Source organism: Pagrus major, chromosome 12, assembly GCF_040436345.1.
Source record: "Pagrus major chromosome 12, Pma_NU_1.0".
In the NCBI taxonomy this organism is placed as follows: domain Eukaryota; kingdom Metazoa; phylum Chordata; class Actinopteri; order Spariformes; family Sparidae; genus Pagrus; species Pagrus major.
The window spans coordinates 13,750,620-13,762,880 of record NC_133226.1 but is presented as its reverse complement, the minus strand read 5'-3'; the positions used below and the strand labels follow the sequence as shown (position 1 = coordinate 13,762,880).

Sequence of the window (12,261 nt, the reverse complement as noted above, 5' to 3'; positions counted from 1 at the left end):
AATTCTGAATTATTATAAATCATACATTTTGTACAACATGCCTGTCAAATAGGCAAGAACAATAAATAAATAAATAAATAAGTAAATAAATAAATAGTGTTAGTGTACATTAGCAATTAAATAACAATATATTTTTCTGCAAAATATATTTTACCCAGAAATATTTGGGTTTGCTCTCAGTTTTGTGATCATATCAAACCTCCTCTGAACCAAAGGTGAAAAAACGTGTCCGCATACGTCACTTCCGGCTCCCCCTCCACTACTTCCTGTATGTGCCGACAATATGGCAGCGCCCATAGCGATTCATCTGGAGTTTGGGTAGGCGAATATATAACCTATTATAATGGTTAAATCTACCTGTAATGGTGTTTTGTCAGCAATTATGTAGAAACGAAAAGTTGTGCGAACGTTTTATGAGTTTAATTTCGTATCGGTGTCCTTCGTTTATCTAAACAAGACCTCAAATTAGAGTCACAGCTAGCTGCCTGCTAGTTCTGAGTTTGTTTATGAAATATCCATCATCGTGTGGTCGCTTCTTCTCTGTCATTTGACACGGATACAAAGTCCACACGTTTAAGAAAACGAGAAACGGCAACAGAACTGACATAATAAAAGAGAACATTAGTGGGAGCTGACTGACTTTTTTTTCATATTTTGACAGCACTGCCCTGTGCAGCCTGTAAAACATTTAAAGCAGTGACTCTGACACTCCTCCATGAGACGCACAGAGATGGTCTCAGCTGGAGGACTGTGGCTGAACATAATCAATGAACTGCAAAACAAAAGGAAAAGAAATTCCCATTAAAACAAAAGACCATAGACATGTATTGAAGCCAGATTAACGTGACAAAAATGATACTTTAGCTCTCTAGTTTTGATTTGGTAAAATCCCTGAATGATGAAAACTGTAGAAATGACAGCAATTGACAGCAGCACAGGGTGATGGATATGCATAATGTCCTTTTTCATGGTATGTAATTCCATATCAAGACAAAATATATCAGAATGTAACAACTTTATTTTATGGGTCCCATAGTGTACACTAAAGGAACTGATGCGCTGCAGTAATTTATTTCAAAATGTGAATTTTATCTACAAGCAAGCACACAATTTAAAGAGACTTGGGAATACATTTTCTAATAATACATTCATATTTTCTCCAGTTTAAATTGATCTCTTTCATTCTTTCCAGAACGACTCAACCACTGTTTGTAAACTCAACACACCTAAGATAACTTGAAAACTTTGTCTTTATTTTCTTAGTAATTAATATCTCTTCAAAGTTTGTGCGCCCATTGTACGTGTGTTGGGTCATAAACTGTGACTGTGAGAAACTCAAGCACACCGTGATGACATATACTATCTTTGTTAACAACGTTTTGGTCCTCAGACATTCATTGAGTAAAATCTTTACAAACAAAGCAGAGCTGTACCAATACCTATGATTACTACCAGATTGTCTTTGGTTCTCTGCAGGAAGGTTCCCAGGACAAAAACAGGAAATAAGAGATCTTTATCATTCATTGGCAATAACAATGTATAAAGTACAGTGAATTAAAATCCTGACAATTAAAAGTACTTCATCACAATGATGCAAAAATACAATATTGGCATAAAGTTGCCCTGTTAAAAGATTTGCAAAACTCTCCAAAATGGCTTAATACAAGCATATATAAAAAGGAATAACTGTATGAGACTGGCACTTGTCTTGGACCTGCCCAAGAACACTTAAAACAGCGCTGCTTTACACTCATGTCCTCCACTGATCTCCTGAATATATTGCAGCAGCTTGTACATTTGAACCCGTCAGCCAAAACGTGTGAGTGTCATAATGGTTTCTTTCAAAGACCCCCAGTTTCCTCACAGAGACACACTCTATATAAAAAAAACCCTTTTCTCTTTTTCCACCCAAACTGCCCCCACTGATGATGAACCCTCACAAGTATCTAGCCACAAAAATCGCACTTTATTAATTGAACTGTCTCTTTTTATTTTGTCTAGCGGTGGAGCAGAGCTACTTTTTGATGGTGTGAAGGAACATCATGTGACTCTTCCAAGCCAATCAGAACCTTGTGAGTATTACCTGTCCATGCATGTCATGATTAGACTCTCACTGTGTAAAAATGGTGTCCTGAAGAACCTGTCCAGTGTTTCTGCAAACTGTAGTCCATGTACTTCGAACCACAGTCTGGTATTGTGCTGTATGTGTTCATGGACAAGACATCAGACATGTCAGCTGCCAAATGATGATAATGTTAAATTAACAAAAGTAAAAGTAGATATGAGGTTCATTGTGATTAATAACATCAAGTTTGCAGCCACGTCGTGTCGACGGTCATAACGTATTTAAATGGAAATCAATGGCTTCCTGGCAAGTAGGAAAAATGTTATGTTTACTGTAGCGATCATAGCACTACTGTAACAATAGATCATGGAAACATGTTTTTACAAATAGATGTCCTTGTTTCCAAAATTAGATTTGGAAGATTTTTTTTAAAGGAATGTTTTTTGGGGATTTTTTTTAACCTTTTATTAGGTACTAACAATAAAGAGGCACACCAGGCAGGTGTCCATGGTCCATGTGGCCTTGCGGCATGTGTTGTGAGCATTTGGCTAAAGAGGCAATCTTTATGTTTCGTATTTTATAAAACACAGCTGCTGATATACCACAACAATGTCATAACAGAATGATATAACATCTCTAGTGCAGTGTCTGTTCAAAACTTTCCTGTTCGTAGCAGGCTGATTGCTTGGCCTTCGGTATTGCTACTTGCAGCTTTCTGGAGAACCGCTCAGCCAAACAACTTTGCACTCAACGCTGCACTTCCTTGGGTCCTGAGTGATACACCAGCCATGACATAATTGTCTCCCCAGGCAATGCTGGAGTAGATGCGTCATTAGCATTTAACATTGTAGCGAAGTGAGAAAATCAACTGGTTGCTGTCATTGCTAACAGCAAGTTATTGGGGACGGGGCTATTTAGGTTTTGGGAGCAGGAACAAAAGCAGTCATTCTGAAAGTTACATCCAGGATGCCTGCAAGGTTTGAGTTTAGCGAAACAGAACTTTGCTATAATGGAACATCTCCGATCTAGAGAGAACTTTACTCAGTGGTCCCTCGTTAATACCCTACACAGTGTGTATACTTCTGGTGGTAGTAACTGACTACTGAGAAATATATCCCGTAGATCTCAAGAGGCCGTACTCCTCAGCCATACACCTGCAAAGTGTAAAGTTGATCGGATGAATTGCTGTTGTGATAATTGAAGGACCGACATACAGACTCCTACCATCTTTGTTTGATTCCATGTGCAACTTTTGAGCCCCATGTTTAGAGGTTTTGCTGACACCATGCTAGCATAATGTAAGCTCTCTCATTAACCCGTCACCTGCATGTAAAACAAATGCCATATAATTTCCTTTGCTCATCTTTGTCATAACTTCCTCCTATAAGCCATCATGCTCCCATCAGTCCTTTCTGCCTCTTTCACTTGTATAAGTTGCCCATTGGGAATGCTGATGTATGTGAATGGGGGTAGTAAAGGGGACCAAAGGGAACTTAATGCTTTCTCTGTTGGTTGCAACAGTGCAGTAGGGCAACAGAACTCAAAGACATTTTTTTTGTTGTTGTCTGAGGTCATTTCAGCTGACTTGGCAGCCATGTACTCATTTCTCAGTTCATAAAAACGTTTCCACCTCTGGATCCAAACTGATTAGATTTTATTTTGCTGAGGGATTCAGGTTCCCTCCAATATGGGCCACTAACTCAGCACGGAGGAGTCAGGGGAAAACCTGCCTTCAGCCCTTCTGTACTTTCCAAACACACTTCAGGACCACAGTCGTTGAGGAAAATTAGGAGAGGAAGAGTGGAGGCAGTTGGTAAAAACATCTTGTGATTATATACAAGTGTGTGTGTGTGAGTGTGTGTGTGTGTGTGTGTGTGTGTGTGTGTGTGTTACGGAGAGAGAAAACAAACGAAAGAAATATGTGTCTTTGGTATTTTACGAAACAAAAGGCGTTCATCCATGGCGCTGATGTTACCACGACAACAAAAAGACAAAAGTTGACCAGAACAGGGAATGTCAGCCAGATATGACCTTGCTGCACCAGCCGACCTGTGTGTTTGTGTGTGTGTGAGGTTTTGCCATGCCGTCCACGAAGATCATCGTTAAACGTCACGGAAGCACAGACATTTTGACATAACATTTCCTGGATGTATTTGCTCATTGTGATCTTGAGTTTGCATGTCTGGCAGGTTTCGCTGATCCTGAAAATGTTGCTCCGAACTAATTTTGTGTTACGTGTCAGTGTGCGCATGTGTGTGTGTTTGCATGAGTGTGTGTTCATACAGAAGGGGTGCAGTGGAGGCAGATATAATTGGTTCTGAATCCTTCGTATTTCTCTTTGACCCCAGCCGGTGATTGATGACCCTCGACTGAAAGACCCCACCCCCACTTTCTCTCTCTCTCTCGCTCTATCTAACTCTCTCTCTCTCTCTCCCTCTCTATCTAACTCTCTCTCTCTCTAATGCACACACACAACAAAACCCCCGTGGTCTAAGGATCACACAGTTTTTTTGCCCCTCGCATCAGCAGAAAGATGGATCGCTCACACACACACACACACACACACACCCCCCCCCCTCACATGACCGTCATAATCGCACAAAGACAGAAAAGCAAAAGAAGAAGAAAGGGGCGAAAAAACTGCACGCACAAAAGAAAAGCGGGCACCGTTTTGAATCGCCGTCAAAATGGCGCCTTTTCCCTCCCCTCCCTCCGTGTCTCCTTTCCACCCACGCAACGCAGCTATCCCAAGATGCTTCAGGAGCCTGTGACGCATTTTCTCTCTCATGTCTGTTTGTTCCCTCGTTTTCTTCCTGGACCGCTATTAAAAACCTTCGCCTCTCTGCCTCTTCTTGTTCTTTCATTTCACCTCTCTAAATCCTAATTATCTTTACTTTGTCTTCCATTTTGTCGCACAGTTCATTTATATAAGTCTGTCTTTTTTTGGCTCAGGCAGGATGATTTAAATTTGTGTAACCTTTTACAAGAAAGCCATTAAAATGGCAGCGCCTGATGACTGTTTCTGTTATAAAAATCTTAACAGATGAAAGTTTGAATTATTATTGACGTGTGTATCGAGCTGGGACAGCCTGTTTATTTTCTGTGTGCAACTTTTAACATGTTAGCTTGTGTGTGTGTGTGAGAGAGAGAAATAAAAAAGGCAAAAGATGGAAAGATGAAGGAGATGAAGAGGGGAGGAGAGCAGCTTTTACGAGAGAATTAAAGAGAGTGTGAGAGTGTGTGTGTGTGTGAGAGACGGAGAGAGAGCAAATGAAAAAGTAAATGGGGGGGTGAGAGGATGAAAGAGCGAATAAGGGGTAATGGTGGAGAAAAATTACCGAGAGAGAGCAAAGAAAAGAGTCACCCTAAAGAAGGAGTTATGACTGCTGTACTGATTAGTTCTGTTTTTAGCCCCGCAGAGGTGCAGGTCAATATTCACTGCCTACTACTCTGTTTAGTGTGTGTGTGTGTACGTGAGTGTTGCAAAGAGAGGTATTTGTCTTTTTTTTATATGGAGGCCTGGACTCGCAGAAAACCAGCACTTCCATTATACTACCGAGCTGGCCGACAGCACTACAATTAACCTGAACACACAGGCTCTGGACTGCACACACACACACACACACTCGCGCACACACATACACCCTAATACATGACATATCATCCTCACAAATGTGTTGCTCTCATAGCCACAGTGACCAGGCAGGTGCCTCTAGAAATTCACGAGTCTTTTATTTTCATAAGATAAATGATGCAAGACGGCCTTCTGATGTTTCTTTTATAACTTTGTGGAATATGTTTTATTTTATTTTATTTTGTAATACCTGTTTTGTGATCCACTTTGGCTGATTTAGATGGGAGCACTGTAATTTCTAGTGATTTTATGGATGTAAATATAAATTTGGACTTTGTAAGACGATTCCTCGATCAGAAATTTTAAAAAATTGCATTTTTGTCAGGTGTGTGGACACCAGTTTTAAAATTAAAATCACCTGAATCCTAGTCGTAATCTGGAAAACCCAAAAAGACAGGTATATTGGTACATTTTTGAAACATTTTAGTAGAGCTTAGACTATTTTGATAATCAATTAATTGGTTTAAACAATTTTTTTGAAAAATATTGACAATATCAGTCAAGAATGAAAATAATCGTTAGTCTCAGCCCTACATTTCAGATAACAAAATGTCTCAGACATTTCGTATAAGGCTTACGTGCCTAAAACTTAAGTCTGATTCTAATATCATCTAATAGGAAGATTTATTGAAAATATAAGCAAAATCCACCTTTAGCTCCACTGTAAGAATGCAGAATTTCCTGCTCGTGCATTTTCTGAATATATTTCATGTAAAAAGCTGTCACCTTTATGCTGCTTTAATGTGACATCAGCCCTGCCTTTGGTCCAGCTGAACCTTTGAATCCCCGCGTGGTTCGACGCCTACCTGCTCCGGCTTCACCGCTCTCTTTACACCTGGCTCGGGATGACTCACTGTTGTCCTCTTACCCTCGTATCTGCTCCATATGCTGCTGCGGCTCTCTCTTTCTCATTCTCTCTTGTACTGTGTTTGCTCTTTCTCACTCTTCTGTTTATTTACACCAAACCCCTCATCCTCTGACAGGAGGCTAACACTGGTAATTTTGATATTGTGTGTGTGTGTGTGCGCGTGTGTGTGTATGATATAGCTACCAGCAATTGCAGTGCTGCTCTCATGTGTTATCGCGAGTCGTCGGCGTGCTCCTGTACATTAAGTCGACAGCTGTGATCATACACACACACACTCGAACACACAACCAGAAACGGTCACCTAGAAAATTGTAAATGTGTGTCCGCATCGGTCCTCTGTTTTTAGTATTTTGATAAGAAAACACACATTTTTTAAGAAAAGACACCAAGCACTAATACACAGACACTCCAGAGCTCTTACACCACCTTGAATATTAACGTTAACCACCGCCATAACTCTAATATATTCATTATTAGTTGTTTAGTGGGGATTTATCCTAATACCTCTCATTGTCGTCGCCTTTGTGGCTTTCTGTCAGCCGGTCTGAGTGAGGCTCGACCTATTGTTGAGACGAGGTCAATCTGATTGTTTGAGAGGTCAGACTCGTGGAAAATTCAAGCATAGCTGATATTCAAGCTCAGGCAATTAAATGTTCGAATCCAACAAAGAGAATTATTTTTCCAAAATTGGATTTTCGGTTCATTTTTATCAATCCTGCGTCTAAAATTTTCACTACAAGTATGAGGCTGAAGAGAAATACAATATATGTCCATGCTTTTAGAAAATGTCTGGCTTAATATTTTCATTCTTTTCTCTATTTTAAGCTTTGAAAATCAAATAAAATCCGTTCAGCCGCTTTTAGATTTAAACACACACAAATCATTTATTTTATTTCTTTCTTACCAAGGTGAACAATGTCGCTCTTGGCCATTGACATCAGTCAACCCTCCCCCCATTTCCAATGTCCTCTCCTTTCCCCCCAAACATACACATACACTCATAAATATACATGCACACAGACACACACACACACATATATACATACAGCCTCGTCCCGCCTGGTGATTCTGTCGCGTCACATCGACCAGGGGGCTGGAACCATGCACCTTGACCCTTAACCCCTGACCTGTGACCTCTGTTGTCTGCTTCTGTATGGGCTTTGTCTGCGTGTATGGGCTTGATATATGTGTGTGTGTGTGTGTGTGTGTGTGTTTTCCAGGGGACGTGAAGCAGCTGCTGGTCTGGATCCAACGGAACCTGCTGAAGGAACGGCCCGAGCTCTTTGTCCAGGGAGACACTGTGTGAGTGTGTGTGTGCACTTGACACACACTTGATCTGTGTACAACAATACCACCTTAAATGATATGTTGTACATCACACCGCCACAGGAACAAAATCATATACGACTAATATTTGATCAAAATTGCTCAGTATAGTGAAAATGTGAAAACGAGACTGTTCGTTGAGGAGCTTTCTGAACGTTTTCTGCCGTGGTTCAAAACTGCTGCAATGCCGGTTAAAAACAGTCCAGCCTTGAGGTTATGGGCTTCAGTAAGATGATTACCTGTGTGCAAGTGTGTGCCGGTGAGCTTGTGTGTTTGTACAGACATACGTGTATATGTGTGCGTGGGCCCAGGGCTCCCAGCAGTCTTATAGGACTGGCTGACTTTTACAGCTGCCTTTGTGCAGGACTATTTATAGCTCCACCTAACCAATGAATGGGGAAAAAAGCTGGCCCACCTATAAACCTTATAGATTAGATGTGTGTGTGTGTTTGTGTGTATTTTATGTTGGCAGAACACGCCATTTTTTTGAGCAAACCGTCATCAAGGTGTTTTCTTCATTATCTTTTAGAAAAGATCTATGGGTGCTATGTGTGATTAGTTTGCAATCTTTTCTTTTTAAAAAAAAATATTTTGTTTGTGTGTGTGTGTGTGTGTGTGTGTGTGTGTGTGTGTGTGTGTGTGTGTGTGTGTGGCCACTTGTTCTTGCTCACAGGTTCCTCTCACGTTGCCCTTTCTCATTGACGTCATAGAGCATCCACAAGGTGGAGAGAGGCTCACTTGAACACTATGAGAGGCATCAGTGTATGTTTCAGGCATTATCTCACCGTCCACTTCACCAAAACTGTTTCCTGTGTGGCTTTCACAAAAAACAAACGCACCAAGATGTGTTAAGATGACTGCACCCATAGGTGCCTGTTGTTACCCTCCCCCATCGTTCCCATTATCCTCTTTTTAGAGGGTGGTGTTTTTTTTGTTTTTTTCAGCTTTGTTTGTCAGGTATTTTTAGGTCCCCATTAATTTCCAGTGACAGTTTGTTTTCCCCCCACAGTCTCCCCACTCTTTTACCTCTTTCCTATAAATATATATATATATATATATATATATATATATATATATATATATATATATATATATTACAACATCATTACTTTCAGTCCTTGTTATCCAGAAAATAATTTGTGAATTTGTGATTTGAAATATAAGTACCCCATGTATATTTGGAAACAGAACAGTCTGAATGCAAACAGTATTAGCAGCAATGAGAATAACCCCAAAAAGGCTTGTTTGCACATAACCTAACACACACGCAGTCAGTTGTACTAATAGATTTATTATCATAAAGACACCAGTGTTTGCTCAAACAAAATACTGCTTGTATATTAATTTTATACTGTGAAGTGTTAAAGAAAGCAGCAGACACAAAACACCAGACTTCATTTCCTATTTTCTCTGAGCTACATTTAGCTATGTATTTGTTTAAAAATAGAATCTATGTTTCAAATCAAAAGGTTTTTAATTAAAATGTATATATTTAATTTTTTGTAGTGACCTTCAGGCGTATTTATTAATTATCTGTTTTTTTTAATAAGCAAACTATATTAATTTGTTTATAACTGTTATAATAACACATACTTAGCAAACACATGACCTCTGTGTCCCAATCCACTCCAAAAAGTAATAGACTAAACTTTAATTGATAATATTAGGTAAGAATTAATTATTGATAATATAAATATTTTTTTCCACATGCAGTTTGATTACTCAGGCTTATATGCATTGAGAAAATTCTGTTTCTCTTTTTTTAAGCATCATTTTAATCTTTGTCTAGAACCTGTAATTTATTTTTCATATTTTATAACAACTGATTTACTAACTTACTTCTGATTTCTTTTAATTTATATATTTATATGGGGATTTTTGTCTGGTGAGGGCTTTCTCTACCTGCTACCGTCTGCGCTACCTTGGGGAAACGTGTCCGACCTAAAGCGGTGTGGTTTTGTTTCCCACAGGAGACCTGGGATTCTGGTGCTTATCAATGATGCAGACTGGGAGCTAATGGTGAGCACTGGGAGCCACGTTCACTGTCAGATGGTGCAGAGAGAGAGAGAGAGTGAGAGAGTGAGAGAGTGTGTGTGTGTGTGTGTGTGTGTGTGTGCGTGCGCGTTTCCATCTGCATGTAAAAACGTGCATTATTTTCATTCTATGCTCTTTTACACTATCTTATCTGTTTTCTGGATGTACAACCACGGTGTTAAATGATTGGAGATCATGTGTGCAGCTTTATGTCCTCATGCATAGATACATGTAACTACATAGAAATGCTTGTGTGGACGTTTAAATCAGGAAAGGGAAGACTGTTTGTTTGAGTGAGACTGTTAGCCCGTATCTTCACTCAGACTGTTCCTTTTCTCTGACTCAGTTAATGTTTCATATCATGTCAGGTTTGTCCTTGGGGTCTCATATTTGAACACGTATTTACATGCACACACAGTCTGAACACTTCAATTTGAATCCATTGATTCAATTACAGGACGCAACACAGGATGTAAATGAAATGAAAAGTTTGTCATTGATTGGAGCCCAATGGGAGCACAGGAGTAATACACATATTTGTATTAGTGAAGACGGATATTTCTGTGTGAATATTGAATATTTTGGTGTGTTTTCTGGACCTCAGGGGGAACTGGACTACCAACTACAAGACCAAGACACCATTGTGTTTATTTCTACGCTTCATGGAGGATAGAAAATAAAGTGAGGAAAACAAACAATCTCTGTAATAGCCTTTTCTTCACTTCCTCTGCACTCTTCACACACACACACCACCCCCAACATCTCAACAACACATCGCCCCATTGGACGCTGCGGATGTGTCAGCCTGCACCGTGACATCTGAGGTGATTGATGTCGGTTTCAGAGACGGTTACCAAGAAAAAAATGTGGAAAGTGTGAGACAGGAATTGTGTGGACGTTTGTGTAAATACCAACATTTTTCTTTTTAATGAAGCCGGGCAGTTTTAAAGGGCACTCATATGAAGCTCTGCTTGCATTGGTCAACTCACAGGTGCGAGTGTAAAGACCTTCATCTTCCTGCATCCTCTCCTGCATGTATGACTTTGAAAGACAAAATGACCTTATCGTGGGGGCTACAGTGACCTTCAGTTCACGAGAATATAATAGAAATGGTAAACTTTACTGGAACCCCCCTCATTAGCATTTCTAAGAAGTATATCAACATTTATTAAATGGTTCTAAACACACAGTTACATTGTTTTAAGCAGATATGAAGATGTTTCTTAAGTTTTTATAAATGTATTTGCCAAAAAATATAACTGCTTCTATTAAGACATAATTCATATGATTACAAGTGTGTTCTACTATTGTCATTTATCTGTTTATATTAGAGCTGCAACAAAACTATTAAACTATTTGGCAACTATTTTGATAATCCGTTAGTTGGTTTGAGTAATTTTTAATGGGAAAAATTCTCTGATTCTAGCTTCTTAAATGTGATTGTTTTCTGGTTTCTTTGCTCCTCTATGACAGTAAAATAAATATCTTTGGTTTGTGGACAAAACAAGACATTTGAGGACGTCACTGTGTGCTTTGGGAAACGCTGGTCAACATTTTTCACCATGTTTTGGCAATTTACAGACCAAAAAACTAATCGATTAATAGAGAAAATAATCTACAAACTAATTGACAGTGGAGAATAATCGTTAGTCAGACACCAAAATGTCTCAGTAATTTCACATCAGGCTTCTGCATTCTAACATGATTTAGGTCCTCTGTGAGAATCCAGCATTTCATTCTCGTGCATTATCTGAATGTATTTCATTTCATTTCTTTTCTTGTGCTGCTTTAATGTGATGTTAGCTCTGCCTTTGGTCTCATGAATCTGTGAATCCGTCTGTCATTTTATAGACCAAACAACTAATCGACTAGTCGAGAAAATATTCGACAGATTAATCATCAATTTAAAAAATAATTGTTAGTCGCAGCCCTAGTTTATTTACCAGCAAATAAATAAAATGTGAGTTACATTTGCTTACAGCTACATTAGTGTGTTATAAATAATTTGTTTATTAATGTTTATAAAGTGCTTGGAAATGCTAATTAGGGGTTAAAATAAAGTGTTGCCAAATAAGTTTTTATTTTTAGTATTTGGAGATTCATATTACTTAAAATGTTTGACTCAAAATCATTTTTATTCTTATTGCTTCTGCTATTTTTCCTCACAAAATGAGTACAAGATTAAACACTTTTTCAAAAAAGATTGAGCCTCTGAATCTTTTTTAAAATAATAATAATTTCATTCTGCAATCACACTCTTAATTATTTAATTATTATTTAGTTATATTTTCTTCATTTCATTTACATTCCTGACAGGAGGGAATATATTCTTAG

At 38.8% G+C, this 12,261-nt stretch overlaps 1 protein-coding gene across 1 annotated transcript; it reads left to right on the top strand.

The window, feature by feature from the left end:
- Nucleotides 1-243: 243 nt before the first annotated feature.
- On the top strand, nt 244-11,434 carry urm1 (ubiquitin related modifier 1). Its single transcript, XM_073477981.1, has 5 exons — nt 244-318; nt 2,002-2,072; nt 7,788-7,869; nt 9,864-9,912; nt 10,532-11,434. The coding sequence occupies exons 1-5, from the start codon at nt 284-286 to the stop codon at nt 10,598-10,600; spliced, it is 306 nt and encodes a 101-aa protein (XP_073334082.1). The 5' UTR covers nt 244-283; the 3' UTR covers nt 10,601-11,434.
- Nucleotides 11,435-12,261: the final 827 nt, after the last annotated feature.